The sequence below is a fragment of the Apodemus sylvaticus genome, chromosome 23, assembly GCF_947179515.1.
Source record: "Apodemus sylvaticus chromosome 23, mApoSyl1.1, whole genome shotgun sequence".
Classification (NCBI taxonomy): Eukaryota; Metazoa; Chordata; class Mammalia; order Rodentia; family Muridae; genus Apodemus; species Apodemus sylvaticus.
The window spans coordinates 45,924,069-45,949,824 of NC_067494.1; the positions used below are offsets into that span (position 1 = coordinate 45,924,069).

Here is a 25,756-nt window from a genome sequence, read left to right on the forward strand (position 1 = left end):
AGAGATCTGGCCCACTCTAAGAGGGGCTACTTGCCCCTCCTCTCTCTCTTTGCTCTCCGCTCTCCCACATTCTCTCTCACCTCTCTGCCCCTGGGGCTCTTCCCCCCCCTCCACGTGGTCATGGCCGGCCTCCACTCCACTCTCTCTATTCTCTCTCCCTCTCTCTCTGCCTCTCTCTACCACTAACTCCCATCCCCTACTCTGAATAAACTCTATTCTATACTATGCCAGTGTGTGTGTGGTCCCTCAGGGGCAGAGGTGCCCAGGCAAGGGCCCGCCTGGACACCTTCCCCCACGTCCTGAGCCACACTCCCCTAACCCCCTATGCTCCCCCTTTTTAAGCCCCCTTCAGTGAGCGGCAGGGCTTCCGTGCCTCCTTCCCCTGCTCCATGTTGAGCCTGTGGTTCTCCTTCACTGACTGACTTCACCACCACAGTAGTGGGCAGGGACTTAAAATCGCAAACTGAAACAGGCCTCTTCTTCCCAAAGTTGCTGTTGGTCCCACTGGGGGTTTTATTACAGCAACAGAAATTAAACTAGGACACCATGAAAAGGCAGTGGGGGAGCACAGTCTGTTCCCCACATTCTTTCTTTCTTAACAGTTCTTAAGGTAAGACAAATAAAATGACTCAGAATTATTAAGGTTCGTAAGTAAGTTCATATTTTAATGTGGGGAAGATTGGAGGAAGCGGAAGAGTAATGTTTCAATGCTGGCTGGGAGTTGGTTTAGGCGGGAAAGCATTTGGCACAAAGACCAGTTCAGTGGCTAGAATCTATGTAACAATAACAAAAACAAACAAAGAAAAACCCTTGGTGGTGGTGCATGTTTTTAATCCCAGCGCTAGCTGAAGTAGGTGGATCAGGCTCCCCACAGTCTAGTTACTCATTCAGCTCTGAGGCACTGAGAGACTTTGTCTTAAAAAAGAAGAAAAAACAAACAAACAAACAAAAAGAACCCCCCCCCCCAAAAAAAAGAGGCTGTGGAATATACTGGAGGTTGTCCTCTGACCTCAGAACTTGAGCAAACACACACACACACACACACACACATGCACGCACGCGCGCACACACACACACTCACTCATTGTGGATGGCAACAAAGGCATTGCAACAGCTCGCTAACCATTCAGCTTTCAAACCGTGTATGAGAACAGAACACGTTCGTATCTTGGCATTCACATCAGCAAGTTTTGTTAGGAGGTTTGTGTTGGTGCATCTCCAGGACACATTCGACGTCTGCTCACGCAACCCTCTAAGAACTAGAGTACTGTGAGCTTCTAACGAGGCAGAAGAGACTCACTGACACTTGTTTTTATGACTAACTATGACTTTGGGTAGAGCTACCTTAAGACCAGTCTGAGATCCAGGCAGAGTGGCACAGGCCTGTGACCCTAGCTATTTGTATTGCTGAGGCTTGGGGATTGCCAAGTTTAAGACCTGCCTGGACACCTTAGTGGAGTCCCCCCTCTCTAAATGAAAGATGCAGAAAGGTACTGGAGTTTATCTAACACAGGGTAGCACAACTGCAGAACATTATGCAAAACCCATTATGCAATTTCCAATTGAAATGAACAACAACATAAAATCCACTTGGTCTCAGAGGCCGGCATGCTTCCTACTGTTGAGGGACTAACTTGAAGCACGTGGTGACCAGGATTTTCACCTCTGTTTCAGAACTAGAAGAGAAGCACTTTCAACTACAGACAAGCCAAGCTTACCTTCCACGGGATGCATGGTAAACTGGGCTAGAGTCTGCTAAACCCAGAACTCAGCCTGGAGCAGTATCCCAGCTTGCTCCTCAGGCTCCACCCACCCCAGAGGGGAAAGGGGAACCCCAGGGGACCAAGCAAGCTCACGTGACAGTAACAAGCCCAGGCACCCCACTTCCTACTTGGCTCGTGCCCCCTCCTGCCCGGGGTTGATGTTCCAGTTTATGAGCGCTTGCCCCTGACTTCCTCCTCCACAGCCTAGGGCTCGCTGAGAAGATAAGAGGGAACCATCCTTGTTTTGTGCTACTGGTGCTGGGGGTCACTAGGTCTGTGACCCCCTTCAGGAACGTTTCTGAATCTGTTTACATTCATTAGCACTTTTCAGTAATCCGGCATTGCCCACCCCTTATTTCGTGGACACCAACCCAGGAGGTGGAGGTGCTACGATGTTTCTTGTCAACCACACCTGGGAGAGCTTGGCTCATAGCGCCACCTCCGACTAGTTCTGATCTTGCAGGAAGTCTTTGCTGAATTTCTGTCGTTACTGTGCATACATATTTGGGCATGGCTTTTTTTTTTTTCTTTCTTTTTTCACGTGTATTAGCAAGTTTCACAAAGTTTTTCGGGGCATGTTGCTTTGTGCTCACGTGTTACATGGTAAAGGATGATGCATTATCGTTTTCCACAGTCTCACTGGTCTGCCTGGAGATGTAGCCTTCTGAATAAACCCGGGCACAGAGGAAACCAGGCACATTGTTCTTCCTTCTCATACACCACACGTCCTTCATGATCTTCATGAAGTAGTTTCTGAATTTCTGTCCAATAAATGCGTACAACACAGGGTTCAGGCAACAATGCAGGAAAGCCAGGACCTCAGCCACATTCCTGGTGTAGGCGAGGACCTTCTCCGTGCTGCATTCCCGGCCTATTTTGCCCGTGTTGACCGCAGTCACGAGGAGGACCACATTGTGAGGGATCTGACAAGCTAGGAACACGAGAACCACAGCGATCACGACGCGGATGGCTCTGTGCCTCTTGGAATTCTGGGCCTGCACCAAGGTCTTGATAATGAACAGATAGCAGAACATCATAAACAGCAAAGGGATGAAAAACCCAAAGAGCAGCTCGAGTCCCACACCCAGCAGTTTCCACCTGAGGGGCTCCGAGACGGACTTGTACTGAGGCTCACAGACGTACCGCTCCTGCAGGCTGTATTTCTTGTTGAAGATAAACGTGGGGCTCGAGATGATGAAGGAAACGAGCCACACTGCCAGGCAGATGACCTTACTGTGCGTCAGTGTTCTGGAGCGCACCCGGAAGGATTTGGTTGCCTGGACAATGGCAATGTACCGGTCCATGCTGATACAGGCCAGGAGCAGCATCCCGCAGTTAAAGTTGACCGCATAGGTGCCTTTCATCAGTTTACACAGCGCATCACTGAAAACCCAAGCGTCGATGGCATGAGTAACTGCCCAGAACGGTAGGGTGAGGACAAAGAGTATGTCGGTGATAGCCATGTTCAACAGGTAGACGTCAGTCATGGACCTGGCTTGCTTGTAGAAGGCAAAGGTCATCACCACCATAATATTGCCCAGGAGGCCAAAGACACAAATTAAGGAGTAGGCAATTGGTACAAATACCTTGGTGAACTTTCTGACCTCTTTTAGGGAGCATGGCTGGTCATCTGGAGGCAAGGAGTAATCCGTTTCATAGTTGGCCTCATAGGCCAAAGTAGTGGAATTCATTGTTTCCTGGAAGACAATGAAAATAGAAATCGTGACAGCGTGTTTTCAAGCCTCCACACCTAGCCACGCTCACAGTCCCTAAAAGTAGATTCTCACCCCCAGGCAGGAGTGGCTCTCTCCATGGGTAGGAGAGACAGAACTGGTGTCGAAAGCGAAGCAGGCAGTTTACCCACACACTCGCTAGCTTAGAACTTAGGAGAGTAGAGGGGAAGCTGGGGAGGGCATGGGGAGGCAAAGTTTGCTGCCGTCACGCTCTGTTCTGGAACGTTCTACCCCATCAGAACACACTGTTGCTCGATGCGAAAATACCCACTTGACAGACTTGCCTGGCCCCTTCGGAGGCTGAGAGCAAACAGTGTGCGCTCTGTCTCCGCGACTCAGACCAGCTTTGGTGGCTCAGAAACAGTCACAGCGAGCACGTGAATGAATGAGTCTCACCAGAATCGGTTAGCCATAGACTGTGAATTGCCAGTTTGTAATCTTTGGCCTAAGAAAAGTCATATCAGGAAAAAAAAATTTTTTTTTGATCTGCACAGAAGTCTTCACCTGAAATTCCAGTTAATTGTATACAAGGAAATCTCACAGAACAAAAACTATAGCTATCTAGATGCAGCTAGAAGCTCATGTTTTGAAGACTGGAGAGATTGCTCAGTGGTTAAGGACATCTGCTGCCCCTCTGGGGGCCCTGGCTTTGATTCCCAGAAACCACACAGCACCATGTCAGGGGGCTCATAGGGCTAACTCCAGTTCCGGTGGATGCGATGCCCTCTTCTGGCCTCTGAAGGCACCTGCATGCTTGTGGTATAAGCGTATCAGGATGAACATCCTGAGTAGACACAGGCTTCCTGCATGATTCTACCCTAGCAAGACGACACAGAAACTGAAAGCTGGAAACCAAGTATGGCGAGGCCTGCCTGTAACCTTAGCACTCAGGAGGCCGAGGCAGGAGGAAAGTGAGTTCAAAACCAATCTGGGATATATGGTGAGGCTGTCTTGAAAAACCAAAACAAATAGCAAAAGATAAATTAAGATCCGGAGGGAGAAGAAGAGATCAGGAGGGAGAGAGGGAGGAACGGAGAGAGGGAGGGAGAGAGGGGGAGGGAGGGGAGGAGGGCAGGGGACAGAAGAAGGGGAGGCAGGAGGGAGTAAGGGAGGGAAAGCAGGATGGAGAAGAAGAAAGGAGGAGGGAGGGAGGGCAGGAGGGAGGGAGGAAGAAGAAGAGGGCAAGAGGGGGAGGGAGAGGGAGGGAGGGAGGACAGGGAGAGGGAGGGAAGGATGGAGGGAGAGATTAAAAAGAACCACAAAATAAATTGTGAACAAGATTTAAACGCTGAAAATCTTAAAAGCTGAGGGCAGAGTATGTAGATTTAGGAGAAAGATGTCTAGCATTGGACAGATGGGTTTCTCCACCACCATCTATGTAAGCCCAGCACAAACTAAGTCAGAGCTCTCAGGGTTTTTAACACAGAGCCTCTGGCTAACGATTCTCATTCTACAACGGATTCAAGAGAAGAAATGAAGGTGGAGGGTTCACACAGCCTCCTTGTGAAACTTAGGACACCTCAGTGTCAGGTCAGGGGCTGATGACGACAGAGAAGGCGGGAGCCAGAACCCATGGGACGAACACAAAGCCCAGAAATGAGGCATATATGAAGAGCTGAGCTCTGAACGAAGTGCCAGGGTAAGTCCATGGTGGAAAAACTATCTAGAGATAGTGGTGCTGGCACCGCTGGGTACTTTGTGAAAAAGTCGTGCCTCACCCCACCCTTCCCACCACAAGAAAAGTGAACTCAAACTGGTTGTACCTCTAAAGGTACAAGAGCAGAGACAGACAATATCTAGAAGAAAAAATAAGAAAACCTTTGTGACCCAAGGAGTGGAAGAATTTTCTTACATAAGTTGTGAAAAGCAGGGTCTGGGGAGATGGCTCAGTGGTTAAGAGCACTAGTTGTTCTTCCAGAGGACCCTGGTTCAATTCCCAGCAACCACACATGGCAGTGCACAGCTGTCTGTAACCCAAGTTCCAGGGGATCTGACGCCCCCACCCAGACATCCAGGCAGGCGAAACACCAGTGCACATAAAATAAAAATAAACTATTTTAAAAAGTGGAGAGAGCATATATTGCAATGTAATCATAATAACTTGCACTTAATCTGCTCTTGGCAAAATACTTGAAAATGAAAAAATATATATATTTGAATTGGAAAATAACATTTGCAAGTCAATATCTGGTCACATCCAGACCTTACGAAGAATCCCAATTTCTCCACACCTGAAAGACACTTGAGAAAATATGGGACGGTCAATCTGCACACAAGATGTTGACTATATCCATTGTTGGAGAAGCCAAGTCACAACCCCCTGACAGGCCACTGAATGGTTGCCCACAAGATGGCCATGGAAGGCAAGGGTGTCTGCAAAGACATGGGGCAGCTGCAGATGTCCTGGCGGGGTGTGGGGGAACGTGAGGTCACACAAGCATGTGGATCAAAGAGTGTTCATCTCATGTAACACCGGCTGTGCACTGGCTGCTCGAACCAGTAACTGGATATTAGCATTCACCCAGGCAACAGGCAAAAACTCTAACTAACTTGAATTTTTAGAGAAGTTCCTTTTAATAACTCTCACTGGGAAGAACCTAAATGCCCCGGAGTCACCTGAGTGACTCATGTGTCACACAGTGGAATAGTTGGTGTGTGGCTACGCGTATGTCAAAACCCCTCAATGGTTGGCTTCAATAACTGTGTGTAATTAGGCCCCAGTAACGCTACCTAGAAAACTATAGAACATTCTTTAACACAAATGTCCTCTCACCGTCAGGAAGTGACAGAGCAGATCAAAGGACAGCTACAGAAAGTATATAGGCCAGTAGGACTGAGGGGGCCCTGAAGGGTGGCATTGGTATGGATTTGGGGCGGGGTAGGAGGCCTTAGGTGGTAGAAGGCACAGTAGGAGGTGTGGCGGTTCAGAGTAGTGCAGCGGTGGTCACAGGGCAGTGCTGTTGGGGAGAGTTGTGTATCCCTTAGTGAGACCAAAGCAGGGGAGTCTCCTCCTTACTTAGCTGGAGGGGGCTGCATAGAGATGGGATATGGTGATTTCTCCCCACATACATTGGGCTGGTAGGGAAAATCATTGGAATTAAAAACTACGAGGGTCAGCCAACCACACTGCATAGACTCTCCACCTAAGACCACTATTTATCTGCACAGTTTCTGAATTCAAGTATAACTGGTTGAACGGAAGCTTTAAAAAGTCTCCTGAGACTATGAGTTGACCTACGACATAGATTAAAGGTGAGCCTGGCTGTCAGGGAGGTACCAGGCAAACACGACCACCTTAAACAACGTAATTCAGGCCTGTACAGCTCCTGATGGCCCCTGAAGGAATGGCCAGAGAGATGGTGCAGTTCCTCATGGTCAGGAGGATCTGATTCCCAGGCCAGGCCCGAGGGCATCAGTTACAGGCAGACAATTGTTTGTCTGCACATTATATTCAAGAGAGGGTGTCTTAACTTACTCTCTCTGATTAGAATGATGAACCAAGTCCAAAAGACCCAGGCTTTGTAAGTCCCCCAGGACCAGCACCCTGGAGCTCTGAATAGCGCTGATCTCAGCACTGCTGGATTGGCAATCAGAGCTCTTGGAGAGAAGATAGCTGTCATGTTTACTTGAATGCCAGACACTCACAGTACCTGGAAATGAATCAGCCTTGTCAAACCACTACAGTTACCACAAGAATGGTGCACGCTGTTGCTAGGAAATCGCACTGGTTGCAGATTGGTATCTGGGCCACCACAGCAGGTAGAGCCCGATCACAATCCACCCCGGTGCCTCGACCTGAGCGGTGGTACTGCATTCGCTGGAGACACGGCCTGTCCATTTTCTGTTAGGAGAATTTGTGTTTGATGAGAAAGATGTTGGCGAATTCTTTGTTTCTGTTTTTGCTTTTTTTTGGGGGGGTGGATGGGTTGAGGCAGGGTTTCTCTGTGTAGCCCTGGCTGTCCTGGAACCCACTCTGTAGACCAGGCTGGCCTCAAACTCGGAAATCCGCCTGGCTCTGCCTCCCAGAGTGCTGGGATTACAGGCATGCGCCACCACCAACCGGCGTTGGCAAATTCTTAATTCAATGTTTCCTTCTGTCCTTTGAAGAGTTGAGAGCAAAATAAACCATCAAGATAACAAGGAGAGAGCGGCTGGAGGTCCAGAGCCTTCAGCCTGTTTTCCTGTGAACCTACAAGCAACCACAGCCAAGATGCCCACAGCAAACTTTCATTCTGGGTTGTTTCTCAGGCTCGTTCACACACTCATGGAGTCTTACCACATGTAAACTACATGTATGTCATCCGATTCTCAGTGTGCGATATGGTTGTCCTCAGTGTTTAAATGTTCCTAAGTCAGCAGTTCCCAAGCAAGTGTGGATTTAAATAGTCTAAAGAAAAATTGACATTAAAGGAATCTATGAAAAAAAAAGCCCCGTGTTATCTTTTAAAGAGAAACCTTGGGGGTTCAGTGAGGGCACCGTTAGCAGTCACAGCACCTTGCCTGCTGTCAGTCACCTTGACTAAAGTGTCACTGTCTACCACACTCCTGCCTCTTGTCAGCCTTCCCCCCCCCCACACACACTCCAGAGCAGTGTGGTCCTACAATGTGTGCCAGGAAAATATCAAAGTGCGTAACACCCCGCAGATTCTTCCTCACCACCAAGTGCGCATAGGTGAAGTTTATGACATCTTCAAAAAAATGGAACTTTCTCTGCTCACGTCTTCTTCCTGTCTGCTCTTTAAAACCATTCCACAGACACTCAGAGACCATCATTCTTAGGCTGCCTACTCCGTGAGGTGTCAGGGAAGGCTCAACGGCTGTCAAAAGTTTCAAAACTTAAGGCTTAGGAGATAGCTTCACCGTGAAGCCAGAGGATGAGGGTTTGGATGCCCAGATCCCCTGTAAATGCCAGGAAGGTCTGGGAGCTTACCTGTAACTTCAGCCTCTGGGGAATGGGGGTGCGGGGGAGAGGTGGGATTCCCAGAGCAACTGGCTAGTGAGGCTTACCACACACCAGGTTCGAGGGGCTCTGCCTTAAAGAGTCAGATGGAATAGCAGCTCAAGAAGATGCATGTCATCATGGCCTGAACACACATCTGCCCACACATGTGAACATACGTGTGTACATGTTCCACACAAGACATGTGAAACACTAGGATAAAAGCTTTACAATTTATCTGTAGGTACAGAAAAGGTGAGTGCCACCTCTGAGGTCTGGAGTCAGAACTCATTCAAGAGTATTACGAAGGACTCTCATGTACCAGTCACAGACTTGGTGGGTTACCACGTGTTCGCTGACGTGTAGCGATTGATCTGGCCCTAAGCCTTGGGTAGTCATGGTCACAAGACGACAGGTAAAGGGAAGTGTGATAGACTTTGCAAATCCTATGACTAAATCTGAAATTCGAAAGTTATCAGGAGAAGGAAGCATTGTATGGTGTGCTGGCACAAAGAGATGGATGGGACGCCAGTTGGGCAGTGGGACGGGTCACCTCTCTGTGGGTGTGGTGATAATCCGTGTGGAACCTGTTCCCAGGCACACTGGGGCAGACTTTGGCTGACATGGTATACCTAACGGAGTCAAGTGTAAGAACAAAGAGGAAGCTTGGGATGGCACGTGTCTGAGCTGCTTATGGTGAAGGCGGAAGTAAAGCCACAAGCAGAGCGGGTTTCCTGGAGAGGTTGGCAAGGGCTCTCCCGCTCCAGCAGTTGTTGCGAAAGGAACTGAGGCCTGCCCACAGCGGGGTGGGCCAGAGGCACACAGATCCTCCATTAGAAGTCCAGAAAAGGGCGTGCCCACGTGCCCCACAACAGAGGTTTGGTATCAGATTCCCTGGCTGCAAGAACCAAAAGGGAGCTCAGCCCCATGAGTTGCCAACTGAGTGGCAGGGGTAGGAGACTCCTAGCTCAGCAAAACGAATGTTCGTTTAACTTTTAGGCAAAAAACCACCAAAACCACCAGGCTCAGAATGAGGTCGGTGCCACATCTGCACCTGGCCAGATTCACACAGTGATTAGGGGGCGAGGGAGGAGCGTATTGAGCAAGCATGATAAAGTGTTGTTTGTCTGCCTCAAAACTGGGGGGTCAGCTAGAAAGGACATCCTCTGTCGTGGCTTGAGAGATCGCGACTTGAAAGAGGGGCTTCTACTCCACCCTAAAGCAGGACTCTGCCTGGGGTGAGAGATAACGCGAGTGGTAGAAACAATTTCAGACAGCTCAACCACAGCAGCACAGGCACCTCAAGACACGGCGACCCCCCACCCCCACCCCAGTTTGAGTGCATGAGTTGAACACAGGATGGGCTGGACCTCTTGGACCAGACTGCAGGTGATGGGTGAACGTGAGGTATAACTAAAGGTCCTGTGAGACCCAGGAGTCTTCCTGGGTCATATATACAGATATATAGATACTTCCCAGCCTAGAGCTGATAGCCCATGAGCCTAGACTTCTTATTATTGCATATGTGTCTGGAGTTCATGAGTGATCTGAGCAAGGTCTCTTGGAGACGGAAGGTAGTTAGTTACAGGGGCATCTCCAATCTGGTGAGGACTGGGGATAACACGGGGTGCTTTTCGTTACTCTGAAATCACGTTCATTCCTAGTTAGTCGTGCAGGGTAGGGGTAAGAGGGGATCGGCCCTGCTCTGGGAAAGGACTGCTTTTCTTTGCTAAGTGCCCACTCATGCCCCTGGGTTACCGGGAAGCCTGCAGTCAGATGAGGCCCGTGGGTCCTCGGATGCCTGTTTCCTCCCTTTCAAGCGGCAAAGCCTTAGTTTTCTAAGCATTGTCATCAGAAACCCATTTGCATGAGAAAGACATGTGCTCAACTCTGTATGGCCCTAGTTGTTCCTGGCTTAACTTCATATGATAACTCCATCCAAGACATCTTCAGTGTCACCCCATAACCTCATATGCCAAAAGAAGAGGTAGAGGGAAGTGTCTTAGCAATATTTTAGGATATACATTGAGGGTCACCAAATGGCACATACGGCTAATGCCCAGACACTTAAGCACGTCACTTAGCTGTCGTACTCTCAGTGATTCATAGAAAATCTCCCACCCAGGTCCCCCAGGTACTTCCTTTCCCCCTTCCTCCCCCTAACCTCTGTGTATATATTCAGATAACTTTAATAAAATCTCCATATCTGCTTCGGACTAGCTGTGCCTGGAGTTCTTTTTCCGCATCAAACCCATAAAACTCGATTTGGCATGTTTCAAGATTCCCTAAAAGATTATGGGTGTTTGTCGGGATGCCGGGGGTAACATTGTGGGGCAGTGTCTCTATCCCCTCATCAATGACAAACCTACCGCCCATGGGACCTTTTGAGCCAGTGTTCTCAAACATTGAGGAGTCTTTGGAAAACGCTGACCTCAAAAAGGCAGGCACAGGGGCTCCCCAGAGCCTGTCCCTGGACCATGCTGTGCTGGACTGCAGTGGCCTTACTATCTCTGCAATGCTGTTCCCCCTGATTCGGAAGGGAGAGCTTCACAAGTCACGGTGACCTCTCTCCTCTCTTTGGCATGCTGACCCATCTTCTACCCGAGTGGAACCTGTCTCTCACAACTGGAAAGATCAACCTGTACTCAAGCTGTGTTCACTCCCTTGACTAGCTTCTTCTTCTTCTTCTCCTTTTTAAAGATTTATTATTATTTGTAAGTACACTGTAGCTGTCTTCAGACACACCAGAAGAGGGTGTCAGATCTCTCTTTACCGATGGTCATGAGCCGCCATGTGGTTGCTGGAATTTGAACTCAGGACCTTTGGAAGAGCAGTCAGTGCTCTTAACCCTTGACTAGTTTCTTATGCCTCTAGAATCAGAAACCTGCCCTTGGGGACGGCACAGCCTTGAATGGCTTTTTGGCTCTTTCAGAAGCACGCTGTCTCCTCTCTGTTCACTCTCATCTCTGCTCTGTCTTTCCCCTCCCTCTTTCTCCTCTCTGTCTCTCCTCCCAGTGCCCATATGATTAGGTTGGCTCACAGCTTTCACATTTAAGGTTTGAAACCACATAGGCCCGCCTCTTCCACTTTCCAAGGAAAGCAGTGTGGGGGTGCCAAAGCGTGGTTCGTGCTCACGGCCTGGGCCAACCCTGCTTCTGCCTCCAGGCTCTAACACTCCAGAGGCAACATTTTTAATCTCATAGAAAAAGAAACCACTACTAGAGGGAAAATTCAAGACTAGTAATACTTTCTACACAGTCTAAAACTAGTCTTTAACGTACTGTAATATGGTTCCCTAGAGCCGTTTTCATTATGGAGTCTGTGCAAGGAAACTGTTTCTAAAGGTGACGGGCATCCCACTCGCAGGGCAGTCAGAGCCTCAGCTGGTATCAGAGAGCAGGTGATAATCCTGGGAGAATGGTTAGGGCTGGCTTGGAGATGGGACAGAGACAGGCCACCCAGAAAGAGGGAGGGGGAGAGGGAGAGAGAGGGGGAGGGGGAGGAGGAAGGGAAGGGGGATATGGGAGAGAGTGTGTTTATGTATGTGCCCAGATTTGTATGTGTGTGCATGTCTGTATATGTGTATATGTGCATATGTGTATATGCATTGATGTTCACGTGTGTAGGTATGTAGGCATGGATACTTGTGTATGCATGCACAAATCTACATGCATGTGTCTAGAGGCCTGTATATGCTGTCTATCCATGAGCGTTTCTAATGGTGTGTATGGAGAGGCACATGTCTGTGCTTATGTGTACATTTGGACATATGTGCACGCATGTTATATACTGGCCTAGGTCTGTATGAATGACTACTCATGCAGAAGTGAGTATACATAGACAAGGTGCGTGTGTGTGAGTGAGTGTGTGTGTGTGTGTGTGTGTGTGTGTGCAGGCTGTAAACCAAGTTCCAGTCAAATGCGGGGCATGGAGATCACTGCTTTCCATCACAGCAGATAGGTCACAACCCATCTGAGACTATTAGCTGTGTTTAACCCCGACCCTCACCCCTGTCACCCTGTCACCCACCATCTGGGTCACTTTGCCATGCAGTTCCTACAAGACCTTCCTTCCATCGTAAGTTTTCTTACTACAGCACTGGGCATTTGGTGTGTGTGTTAAAAGTTCACTGGACTCCCAGGCTGGCTTCTTTGTTCTGCCCACCTCAGTGCGGCTGAAACTCTACACTGCTTCCTTCTGCTTTCGAGCCGGTTAGGAAGAACCCAGAAGGTATTTTCCAGTGACTTGCTTTCTTGTCTGGTAGCCTGCTTTTATACTGTATATTTTGTTTGCCTTGGTGTTTGAGGCAAAGTCTCACTGTTTGCCCAGGGTAGAGTTATACCCACAATCCTTTGCCTTTATCTCCCGAATTCTGAGAGAACAGGCTGGTGCTATGTGCACAGCTAATATTTCCTTTATTTATTTGCAGGATTTAAATCTTTAACTGCTTCAAGGGTAGCTGAAAGGCTGCTCTCCACAATGTCCCTTGCGTTGCCTAAAGCTCCCACTACCCGTGTCTTAGGGCTTGGTTTCAAATCTCTCTGTGTACTGAGTTAAATAAAGAATTGTGCCAGGCAGTGGTGGCACACAACTCTAATCCCAGCACTGAGGAGACAGAGGCAGGTGGATTTCTGAGTTTGAGGCTAGCCTTGTCTACAGAGTGAGTTCCAGGACAGCCAGGGCTACACAGAGAAACCCTGTCTCAAAAAACCAAAACCAAAAAAAAAATTGTATTTGTGGGGGGTCTAGAGAGATGACGTCATTGCTAAGAGCACACACCGCTCTTGCAGAGGAGTTGAGTTCCATTCCCAGCACAGGTTGGGCAACTCCAGCTCCCGTGGAACCCAATGCCTTTGGCTTCTATGGACACTTAGATTAATGCGTTCATGTCCCCACCCACATATACACAGAATAAAGAATAAATAGCAGTTGTGAAGGAGACCATGACATTGCCGGGACAAAGCACAGCTAGGGCAGGGCTGCCCTCTAACGTTCCTGAGGCCTGTGCTCCACTCCCAGTGTGACAAAAACAACTAGCTGGACCTGGTGGCCCTTTGCTGTGATCCTAGGACCTCAGGAGGGTGAGGCAGAAGAATAGCCTGGGCTACAACGTGAATTTGAAATCAGGTCATATACCCTAGTGAGACCCTGTCTCAGAATAAAGTAAAAATATATCTAGGAAGATAGCTCACTGATGGAGCACATGCCTGACATGCATAGTACCCTAGATTCCATTCCTAGTAACACACAGACACACATACACTCACTCACACATGCACACACATGCACACACACACACACACCATACACACACATACCCATAAGCATATACACACCACATATACATATGCACACACCACATATGTATATACACCACACATACCACACACCAAACATACATCAAGCATACATCATACACACACCATGTATACACACATTCCACACACATACTATACACAAACCACACACATACCAGATACACACACATACACCATACACAAAACACATATACACACATCACACACACACACCCTTCCTCTCCAGACTGATGTCTTTCAGATACTTCCTAAAGAAACTAGAAGTAACCACACCATCTCCAAAGCTCTGGTGTGAGGCAGTGAGAATAAACTCTCCACCAACCCATATAGAAAGAGCCAGTTTCTGGAAAAGATGCTCCTCTCCTAAAACCACATAACGGAAACATAGGGATTTCCTATGTGGAAGCTTGGTGCACCCACGTCCCATAAGAAAGTGTCCTTACCATAGGTGACAATGTCCGCGAAGCTAAGACATGTCTGCAGAAAACACTGGGGAAGGATGCATGCTCACCCCAGGGAGTGCTGAGCTCCAAGGTGGGCTGGCCAGGTCCCCCCGCCTCAGTGGCTGTCCAGGCTCCAGTCCTAAGAATGTGAGGACTCTTCCGTTGACAGCAGCAACCAGTAGTGCTCATTGAGAGACGGTAGTGAGATGCTAGAATTGCCAGAAGAAAGTTCACCAACTCACCACTTCCTATTTAAAAGCAACGCCTATCTGCCTGGATGCAAATGGTTAACCACGTACAGCCTGTAAGTTTTAAAGGAATTATTAAATACCAATACCATCACCGTCACTATCACCACCACCATCATCACCGCCACCACCACCATCACCATCACCTGACTTGGAGTCAAACCAGTGCACAAACAAACAAACAAACAAAAAAGGCAGGGTGGGGGGAGAGAAGAAGAGAAGAATTTGGTTTTGTGGTTTCTTGAGGAAGAGCCTTTGTGCTGTTTTCTACCTGAGGTGTTGGAAAACTGTATCCAAGTCTCCTGGGACTGAGGATGCTGGAGCCGTCTGGAGGCGGGGTTCAGAGAAACTGAAGACAGGGTTTAGAGCCTGGCTTGTACCCTGCAATGTCCCAGCAGTCCTACAGCCACAAGAAAGCCGCCCTAGGCTGCAGCCAGTTCCCACAGTGGTCCCCACCTCAAGCACTGCAGAGAGTGGGAGAGGGGTTTGCATAGGGCAGAGATGGAGGAACAGTCTTCAGTAGAACCATGTCTATGCAGTGAGATTGAAAATATGCACCCCCGGGCTGGAGAAATGGCTCAGTGGTTAAGAGCACTGACTGCTCTTCCGAAGGTCCTGAGTTTAAATCCCAGCACCCACATGGTGGCTCACGGCCATCTGTAATGGGATCGGATACCCTCTTCTGGTGTGTCTGAAGACAGCTACAGTACACTTAACATATAATAATAAATAAACCTTTTTTGTTTTGTTTTTTGTTTTTTTGGTTTTATTGAGACGGGGTTTCTCTGTGTAACCCTGGCTATTCTAACTCACTCTGTAGACCAGGTTGGCCTCGAACTCAGAAATCTGCCAGCCTCTGCCTCCTAAGTGCTGGGATTAAAGGGTTGTGCCACCACTGCCCAGCTAAATAAATCTTAAAGAGAGAGAGAGAGAGAGAGAGAGAGAGAGAGAGAGAGAGAGAGAGAGAAGAGAGAGAAGGTAAGAAGGAAGGAAGGAAAGAAAGAAGGAAGGAAAAAAATATGGATCCTAAAGCAGAGTTCCTTGTGTCCACAAACTGCCTGGCAGGGGTTCCCATGACTGCCCTGTCCTTAGCCAGATCCTGGGAAGCAGCCCACCAGTGAGGACTCACTCAGGAAACTCACTTTCAAGTGTGTTTGCTGTGTAGGCAGCTCCTCTGAATGGAGACACTCCCTCCTGGATTCCAAAAGTAAACAAAGCTTACAGTTGAGGAAACTCCTGAAATTTACAGGATCCATAAGGATTGGAACTCTCCAAGGATCGGTGCACAGTGAGAACTCGGAAGGGTGGAGACTCCGGGCTGGGAGCTCCGGGGCTATCAGTGCCACAGGGGAGGTCCCAGGATACAGCCATCTCTGAGTCACATAACCCTCCTTTTTAAAAGCCCATTTTACGTGTGTGAGTGCTCTGCTCGCATGCATGTCTGTGTGCCACACGTGCATCTGGCGCTCACAGAGGTCAGAAGAGGACATCTGAAGACCTCCCAAAATCGAAGGTATGGACAGATATGAGCCGCCATGTGGGCAGCGGGGATCGGAACCCAGGTGTCCTCTGCAAGAACAAGTGGCCTTAACCACTGAGCCATCTGTCCAGCTCCATGGGGCGAAGAGATTTTTTTTTTTTTCTTCACAGCTCCAGTAGTTTAAATGCAAGCAAAGCATAGACTCACAGAACTGTGAAGTTCTTCACACCTCGGTGGCCAGGAAGCAACTCCCAGGAAATACCGACCACAGCTCAGGGGACACACGGCGGTCGGTTCTGAGCAGGGCTCACTGACCCCCACTCTCACTTCCTAGAGGTGCTGACCACGTGGCCTCGCAACCCGAGTTGGCTCAGTCTGGATACACTTCACCTTACACCTTTCTGCACCACAGAACCCTGAACTCAGTTTGTCCCCGAGCTTGAATATGAAAGGAAAAACTAGAACCTGCCCTGCCCTGCCCTGCCCTGCCCTGCCCTGCCCTGCCTTCCCCTGCCCTCCCCTGCCCTGCTCAGATCCTCCAAGGAGCTGACTTTCACAACGGGATCTTTGTCCACGCAGAGTCCTGCCTGCGTGGCCGAGCTTTTCCACTAAAGACCCCGTGGCTTCCTGCCCTTGGCTCTCCGTGGGAGGTGAAGGGTCTGCAGACCTTGTGTGCACAGCCATCCCTGTTGTTTGAGCAGACACCCTCCTTTCCTCTTCCCTGTTCTCTGCCAGAGCCAGGGTGTAGTGAGTGTGTGTGTGTGTGTTTGTTTTCGAGACAGGGTTTCTCTGTGTAGCCCTGGTTGTCCTGGAACTCACTCTGTAGACCAGGCTGGCCTCGAACTCAGAAATCTGCCTGCCTTTGCTGGGATTACAGGCGTGCGCCACCACCACCCCGCTCAGGGAGCAGTGTTCCAAGTGGCCTGGTGCTCTTGCCTGTGGGAAGCCTGTGTTGCACCTGTATCCCTCCAGCCTAGAACTGTCACACACCCCTCCCTCCTAGGAAGGAAAGCTAAAAACCCCTCTCCTGGCCTGGCCCTCATTCTTCCCCTGCTCCGGCATCTCTGGGACATCTGATCCTTTCTGGAATAGAAGCTGGGAGGAGTGTACACACACACACACACACACACACACACACACACACACACACACACACACACACACACACACACACACACACACACACACACACACACACACACACACACACACACACACACACACACACACACACACACACACACACACACACACACACACACACACACACACACACACACACACACACACACACACACACCTGGGAATTCACTGGCTGCACAGAGGAAGAGGCCAGACCTCTAGGATGCTTGGGAATATATGTACCTGGCTTGTTTCTCTTCCCCAGTCATCCCCGCTCTTTTCCTGACCTTGTTCGTCATGACGTCATGATGTCAATGTCATGATGATGAGACAGGACCTCACTGTGCAGCCCCGGTTGTTCTGGAATTCATGGTGTAGAGCAGAGACCTGCATGCCTCTGCCTCCTAAGTGCTAGGATCAAAGGTGCCCACCCTACACCTGGTTGAACTTTTTTGTTTTTAAACTGCGCCCAGCTGGAAAGTGACTCTCTAATAGAAAAGCCCCCCCCCCCCCCAGAAAAGACTTGAGTGAAAGAAATCAAAATCAATAAAACAGATGTAACTTTGTCGAGGACCAAACAGAAATCCTGCGTTTTGGGCTAAAGTAATGTGAGGCGACCACCACGACGGCGCATCTTTCCCTGAAAACGGGGGCTTTTCTGACCTCCCTTCTCCACCCTTGAGAGTAAAGTGAGCCACAGAACACTGCCCCCCCCCCAGCTCCTACTTCCCCCACCCTCCCCCTCCCCCTGCCTTCCAGGGCTCAGAGCCCACACCAGATGACTTCCGTTCCAATGGCCGCTGTTCCCTGGCCTCTGTGGATGGTGCGGAGCTGCGGTCTCTCCAGCCCTAGGGTGCTTTGTGTGTTCTCTGGTTTCCACATCTCAAAGAAAAAGAAATCAACACTGTACCTCGCCTTCAGAACTCCCAGGTGCGTTTGTTTTTATCTGGGAATGCCCCATGCTAAGCTCCGCCCACAAACGTGAACCGTCACAGCGTCACTGCTGGATGCTCTAAGTACGCAGAATGTCAGCCCCTCTGCCGGCAGCAGTACAATTTATATCAGCACTTTCTGGTCTCAAAAGCAGTCAGTGTGAAAGTCCAAGCCCGGTGGCGCACACCTGTAATCCCAGCACTCTGGGAGGCAGAGGCAGGCGGATTTCTGAGTTCGAGGCCAGCCTGGTCTACAGAGTGAGTTCCAGGACAGCCAGGACTGTTACACAGAGAAACCCTGTCTCGAAAAAAAACCAAACCAAACCAACCCAAAACAAAAAGAAACTAAGTCCAGAGGCAGCTGGCTGGATTGGTGGGTTGCTAGGCAACGCGTTTGAGCTTTCACCTCTGGCAAGCAGGAGAGGACCTGAGTGTCCTCTGAGGTTCTCAGGTGGAGGAAATCAAGGACTGTGGGCGGGCCTGCAGTGGCTTGGGCACTCCTGACCCAACTAGGCTCCCAAAGCCAGACATTGGTTGTGTCCTAAGTCGGCCTCTGCGTGGTTAAAGGCAGCCTGACATCTCCATAAAGACTCAGATGGACTAGGGTGACTTGACACGGCTTTGCAGTTATGATTGGGGGGGAGGGGGGAGAGGGAGAAAGGGAGAGAGGGAGAGGGAGAGGGAGAGGGAGAGGGAGAGGGAGAGGGAGAGAGAGAGAGAGAGAGAGAGAGAGAGCATGTGAGCTCGCATGAGGTCCAGAGAGATGCCATGTGAGGTCAAAGGGCAAATCGAAGCAAGGGAGAGAAACCAGAGTACTATCTTAGAAGTTCAGGTTTCTTAAAAACCCATGCGGGGTGACTGGGGAAGGCAGGAGGAAAAGCAGTTAAAGGAACATCTGCACGGGGAGAAGGTTCTCACGAAAAGCAACTGTGTGTCTAAGAGCTCCGGGCCCAGCAGCCTGAGAATCACCTCTTGGTATGAGTGTGGGGGAGGAAGCTCTACTTCAGGGAGGGAGTGAATGCTGAAGATGCCTAGGGCAGCCTTGGAAAGACTCCCACAGGAGACAGCCAGCAGCGAACACGGGAGTGTACTGTCACTCTTCGGTGTCGTCACGCAATGCCACCTCTCATGCTCCACGCGGTCTCCCGATGCCCCTTCTGGCTTCAGTCACAGCTGCAGGGGACTGGGAGGTAGAGGCTGTCCAGGAAAGAAAGACACACAGAGACACGGGGAACGGAGATGCAGAGCTCGTGGGGCACAGGGTTCATGAGATGGTGGGGGACTGGGGCATACAGACTGTGGAGGACACTGCAGGGGACAAAGGCGGAGAGACAGAGAGACTGTGGGGACAGTGATGCACAGACAGTGGGGGAAGAGCTGAAGAGACCATAGAGAATGCACACATAGAGTCTGCGGGGACAGCTAAGGGACTTGCTGTCCCCTGATGGACATCTCTTATCCAATAGGACTCAACCCTTAACCAGTAAGAACCGCTCAGCAATTCTTGATCATTTGCCCTCGGTCTCTTCTCTCAGAGTGGCTAACACCTCTGGTTTTCCTGGGCTTTCCCTCCATATGACCTGGGATTCAGGCAGTCTGCTCCTCTGCAGCTGTGGGTAGGCTCAGGGGAGGGGTGAGGGCTACCAGGAAGTCAGCCTCCATCCAGGGGGCAGTGACCACAGGGGAGTGCAACTGTCCTGTGTGTGGAGCATGGTCCAGCTCCCCCATTGTACCATGGGAAAGCATGGGCCAGTGCCTTCAGCTGGGAAAAGGCACATCACCTGACACCTGGAAATGGAGGGTACCCCTTTCTCCTGCTAACTGCCACCCACTCAATAGGTCACTCACAGATCCCTTCCTGTGGACCTGTGTTCTGAGGGAAGGTAAAAATTAAAGTGAGGGAGGCCAGCTGTGTGGGAGGGGCTGGCTGTGTGGGAGGGGCTGGCTGTGTGGGAGGGGCTGGCTTGTGGGAGGGGCTGCTGTGTGGGAGGGGCTGCTGTGGGGGAGGGGCTGCTGTGGCGCCTGGCAATGCAGGCAGGAAGTTGACATGCTTTCCTCTTAATACACCTTTGACAGCTTCCCTTCTGTGGGGCTGTTCTGAAAACACAGAGAGAGACACCCGGTGCCTATGGCTGATGTCCTGCCCCGGGGTGGGTCCTGTCTGGTCACTGTTTCCTAACCATGATCTCCATTAAACCAAGAGTTGGTCGCTCTTTATTGAATAGGACATTTTGATTTGATCATGTAGAAGAGGTAGGGCCTTCAACTCCATTCCGCCTGCCGGGAAAGGGCCATGCCGACTTATAGAGATGGGTCTCCCCCTCTTCAGTGTTCCAAGGCAAAAAAATGTCACAGCAACTGCCCTGGCTGCCACCAAACATCACAGAGCCCATGGGTTACACCAGGGAGGGCTAGCGACCCAGATGCGCCTCTGGATGCCTTTCTGTGGTGATGGTACCAAAGGGAGGAGGCCTGGAGAGAGGCGGGGCCGGTCCTAGCCGGCTCTTCCATCCTACACCCTCGAGCCCTCTTGGTCTAAGCCGCAGGCCCCACTCAAGCACAAGGCCACAGTTATCAAAGGCCCTACTAACTCCTAACGACAGAGCTGCTGACCTGGGGCCTCAGAGTCAGCTGTGGGGAGCATGGCGAATGGGAGGCCTGTTTCTGAGCGCCTTGGAAGGGAAGAAGCTGGAAGGAAATACAGACGTGGCCACAGGGGCAACCCACACTAAATACTAGGTTCCCTCGTCCCCGGCGCTGTGAGGAGCCGTTTTTAGCAGTGTGCCTCTTTCCTGTGATGAGTCTGCCCAGCCCTACCTTGGTCCTGACTGGCTATCCTACCCATGAACATCTTGGAACACAACCCCTAGATTTCTCCTTGGTTTTTCAGATATAAGCCTCTCCTTCCACTTGCCTTCCCCCCCCCCCCCCCTTGGTTTCCCCTCTCTGCTTGGTCATCTGTAGGATTTTTTACTCTTTGTCTAAAAGAAACATTTTAATAAGTAAAAGGAAATGTATGGTTGGCGGGATCCATTCCTCTGTTGGGAAGTGTTACATTTTGTTTTCTTTGAGACAGGGTCTCTTGTAGTCGAGACTAATCTCCAGGTGGCTGTGTAACTGAGGGTGAACTTTTTTTTTTTTTTTCCCAAGACAGGGTTTCTCTGTGTAGCCCTGGCTATCCTAGAACTCACTTTGTAGACCAGGCTGGCCTCGAACTCAGAAATCCACCTGTCTCTGCCTCCCAAGTGCTGGGATTAAGGGCGTGCGCCACCACTGCCTGGCAAGGGTAAACTGATGCTCTGGCCACCACCTCCAAAGTGCTAGCATTGCGGGTGTGTGTCATCTGTTTTGTGCAGTACTGGGGAGCAAACCCGGTGCCTCTGTCCAGACCTACCTTAGATTCTGAATGCAATCTCTCCCTCTTCTTTCGCTGCCTCCCTGCCCCCTCTCCTTCTTTTCTTTTTTTCTTTCTTTCTTCCTTTTTCTAGACAGGGTTTGTCTAGCTCTGTCTGTCCTGGAGCTAGCTCTGCCTCTGCCTCCTCTGCCTCTGCCTCCTCTGCCTCCGCCTCTGCCTCTGCCTCCTCTGCCTCTGCCTCTGCCTCTGCCTCTGCCTCCTCTGCCTCTGCCTCTGCCTCTGCCTCTGCTTCTGTCTCCTCTTCCTCTGGGAAGAAGGCATGGGGTTAAAGGCATGCATCCCCACCGCTGGCCTGAATTCAGTTTCTTACCATCGACTCCTGAGCTCTGAATGACTCGCTGGAGGCTTGCGGTCTTATATTCAGCCACAGCAGTGATGACCGCTGGTACCTGCAGACATCTCATCCTACCTCACTGTCAGTGAAGGTTACCCATCTGAGCATCTTACACACCTGACTGTGAAACCCTACGATGGGAAATCATGCTGTCACACACCACCCGATGCAGTTCCTTCTAGCCTTGTCTTGCCTTCCTCAGCCTTCACTCATAGCCTCTGCCGAGGACAGGGGAGCATCCTCTCTTCAGCAAATGGAGCAGTGTCGCGCTCACAGGACTGTGAGTCTGACTCAGTGGCCCTGTGTGAGTGCATGGAGTTGGCATGCCTATGTTAGTGGATTTCTGCCAGCCTTTGCCACTGACTCATGGTCTACCCGCCCCGTTGACTGACATTCCCACGGACTCTTTGCGTCTAGAAGTTCCAGGCTGAGAAATCAGACAGCCCTATTTATCAGAACTGTGCCTAAAATAAGTCAGTCTATATGAAGACACACCTGAGTGAGCAATCTCCCCTGAGAAGCACCCGGGCTGAGGGCAGGGGCTTGCGGTATCTATTTTGGCTACGGCCTCTCGTCTCTGCTCATTTCCTCTTTCTGGGGCTGGTTTAGAAGATATTATTAGGTAGGAGGTCTCCAGGTAAGCCAGGACTCAGGAAGCCCAAGGCACTTAGTACACAGGGGAGAGCGTGGACGTCCAATACTGTCCTAGTAAAGCACAACGGCACCTTTAAGTGACACTCTTTAACCCAGAGCACAGAGAAACCCACAAGTTTGTCACTTTCACTTGGAAGTCGATGCTATCGGAAGAATGCTGGCCGACCAGTCGCGCCATCATGAGTTCTCTCGAGAAGTCCATAGAGGTGTTCAGTGGATTTGTGTATTCTGCTCGGTGGGCTCTGAGCTTACCGGCTGCTTTTTCTGTCAGTAAGAGGCAGAGGCTCCTGCTCTGTCCTGGCCTTGTCCTTTCGCCTCAACCCTTTCCTCCTCTCCTGGGGCCATTTTCTCTGCTGAGCTTCATCCAATTTAGGGGACCACCCTGCGTGCTGCCCAGGACAGCCCTGGGTAACAAGGAGGCCAGAGCTTGGGTGTGTGGAATCTGCACTACTTTCTGTCCCTGTCACAGACAGCGCCTCTCCAGAGGGCTCTCTCGGACTGCAAACGTTTCCATGATTCCTTGCCAAGTGCTGACTGCCTTACAGTAGCGCTGCCTGTGCTGCGTTCTAGGTGTGTGCCTGTGTTCTCAGTTTCTGTCAGCCTTTGCCACTAACTCAAGGACTATCTTCCCTCATTGGTTGGCATTCCCACGGACTCGTTTTGCTTCTAGAAGTTCCAGGCTGAGAAATCAGCTATAGGCACACCCGAGCATCTCCCCTGGGGGAAGCACCCAGGCTGAGGGCAATAGAGAAGACCCCGAGTAAGTCACTCAGAGCTCAGCAGTTGATGGGAAGACACTGAATCCAGGCTAGGCAGTGGTGGGGCATGCTTCTAATCCTAATACCGGGGAGGCAAAGGCAGAGCTAGCTCCAGAAAAGATGGAGCTACACAAAGAAACCCTCTCTTGAAAAACAAAAAAAGAGAGGAAGGAAGGAAGGAAGGAAGAGAGAGAGAGAGAGAGAGAGAAAGAAAGAAAGAAAGAAAGAAAGAAAGAAAGAAAGAAAGAAAGAAAGAAAGAAAGAAAGAAAGAAAGAAAGAAAGGGGGTAGGAGTCAGGAGAGAGGAGGAGGAGGAGGAGAAGAAGAAAGAAGAAGAAAGAAGAGGGAGGAGGAGAAGAAGAAGAACAAGAACAAGAACAAGAAATGGAAGAAGAGGGAGAAGTGGGAGAAGAGGGAGAAGGAGAAGGATGAGGAGAAGGAGGAGGGAGGGAGGAGGAAGGGAGGAGGGAGATAGAGAGGGGCAAGGCATACATGGAAGACCAGGTTCCATTCCCAGAGCTCAGAAAGCCTGGTACAGTGGTACATGCCAGTAAGCTCAGCATTTAGGAGATGGTGGCAGAGGATCAGGGCTATCCTTGGCTACATTGTAAGATCAAGGCTAGCCTGGGATATTTGAGACCTTGTCTAAAAAAATATAACCAAACAAAAAATACATCATATTCTATCTCCTTATGGGGTAGAAGGGGCAGAGACCCTAACACCTGAAAAGCTCGTACTCCGACTCCTTTGCTGCAGCATCCAAGGGCATGACTCCTTCCCAACCCTAGACATGGTTGGCGCAACATCTGATGTTCTAAGCCCCGTAGAATACTCACGTCACTCAAAAGACTACCAAAGTGAGCACCGGTCTTTCATCTCAAAGGGACTGAAGGAACCCGAGTCCTTAAGCGCCCAGGATTTGGTAATGTGACAACCACACTATTCTTCTGCCTTCAAAGCCTGTGTGCCACCTACAACTACAGCAGAAACCTAGTGTTTCCCAAAGTCCAAGACTTAGTGTTTCCCAAAGTCCCAAACAAAACTTACCAATTATGTTCCAACCCACAAGCGGCAGCTGCAGCTTCTCTCTTAAAGTTCAGATTCCTTAGATCTTTGCTTCCACTCCCAGGTGTGAAGACCCCGGCTCAAGTCACAGGGGATTGAAAGTGATGACTTCACACCGCAGGTGGCTAGGACAGTGTCTGTCTTTGCTGGTCTGCTCCGGGCTGGGCTCCTCAGAGCAGTGTACGGCTTGTTCCTCACCCTCCTGGGGGTGGATACCTTACCACAGTGCTCTGCCTTCAACACTCTGCAGACCATGTGAAGGTGGCAAAGGTGGGGGCAGGAAGGCACCTTATGTAACTAGGTCAGTGATTTCACTGTGACATGCAAAGATTTTTTTTTGTTGTTGTTTCAGAATTATTAAGTCTGTGGATTGCTTCTTGATTCTTGGAAATTACATATCATCTAGATAATGGTAAAGTTCTTGGAAAGGGGGTCCTGTCCACCTAGTGGACTATAGTCAGCTACCCATATTTTTGCTACTGGAGGAAGGAAGTGTAAAAACCTCAGCACCCCCAGGACAGTCTTTGTTTGGCCCTTGGTGGAAAACACCAGTGATTTCTGGTAGGCAAGGTGGGTGACAACCCAAGGCTCTGGCACCCATGCCTTTCCTGTCCTTGTGAATCTCAGCGAGTCTAAAAGGCCATTAATAGTTACATGGCACAAGGCAAGGCTACTGTCCATTTACTTCTGGTAAATAATTTTTGAAAAATGGAAATTGTTATCCTTATTTCTCAGGTGTGAAAGAGCCAACTCACTTAGGTGTTGAGCCATCTGGAGGCATGGATTCCGTTGATAAGACGTTTTCTACAGAGCTACATCCATTTCTCCCATCGCCAAACACTCATTCAGTGCCCAGCCTGTGCTGCACAGAGTTGCAGGAATAGGAGAGAGGGAAGAGAGAGAGAGAGAGAGACCGACAGAGAGAGAGAGAGAGACAGAGAGACAGAGAGACAGAGAAAGAGACAGACAAAAAAGACAGAGAGAAACAGTCAAAAGATAGAGACAGACAGGCAAAAAGACAGAAAGAAACAGACAGACAAAAAGACAGAGAGCAGAGAGAATGAGAAACAGAGAGAGGGGGAGAAAGAAACAGAGAAGGGGAAAGAGAAACAGAGAGACAGACAAAAAAAGAGAGACAGAGACAGAGACATAGACAGCAAAGAGCAGACAGAAACAGACAGAAAGAGACAGACAAAAAACAGAGAGACAGACAAAAAAAGATACAGAGAGAAACAGAGACAAAAAGACACAGACAGACAGACAAAAAGACAGAGAGACAGACCAAAACAGAGAGCAGAGAAAGAGAAACAGAGGTGGGGGGAGAGAGAAACAGAGAGACAGACAAAAAGAAAGAGCAAGCCAGAGACATATAGAGCAAAGAGAGCAGAGACAGAGAGAGAAAGAGAGACAGAGAGACAGAGAGACCGCAAGCAGGGAACCGGACAAGTCCTTGGCCTTGAAAGATTTACATGCTGATCAAAGGATGGCAAACACCGTGCCATCAAGTGTTCCCAATGTGGCAGCCTCTGCTGTGCTGCAGCTAGCTGATGGAC

The 25,756-nt window shown here is 49.9% G+C and overlaps 1 protein-coding gene across 5 annotated transcripts; it reads right to left on the minus strand.

Moving 5' to 3' along the window:
* Nucleotides 1-644: 644 nt before the first annotated feature.
* Ccr6 (C-C motif chemokine receptor 6) lies at nucleotides 645-24,473 on the minus strand. 5 transcript variants are annotated; one of them, XM_052169913.1, is made up of 3 exons: nucleotides 24,186-24,473; nucleotides 18,948-19,175; nucleotides 645-3,460 (listed from the first exon to the last, which is right to left on the minus strand). In XM_052169913.1, exon 3 carries the CDS (start codon nucleotides 3,452-3,454, stop codon nucleotides 2,360-2,362), a length of 1,095 nt encoding a protein of 364 aa, XP_052025873.1. In that variant the 5' UTR covers nucleotides 3,455-3,460; nucleotides 18,948-19,175; nucleotides 24,186-24,473; the 3' UTR covers nucleotides 645-2,359. The 5 variants fall into 5 exon arrangements, with proteins under 5 accessions (XP_052025873.1, XP_052025874.1, XP_052025872.1 ...); XM_052169914.1 differs by lacking the exon at nucleotides 18,948-19,175 and adding an exon at nucleotides 23,975-24,115; XM_052169912.1 differs by lacking the exon at nucleotides 18,948-19,175 and having other exon boundaries at nucleotides 24,186-24,472.
* Nucleotides 24,474-25,756: the final 1,283 nt, after the last annotated feature.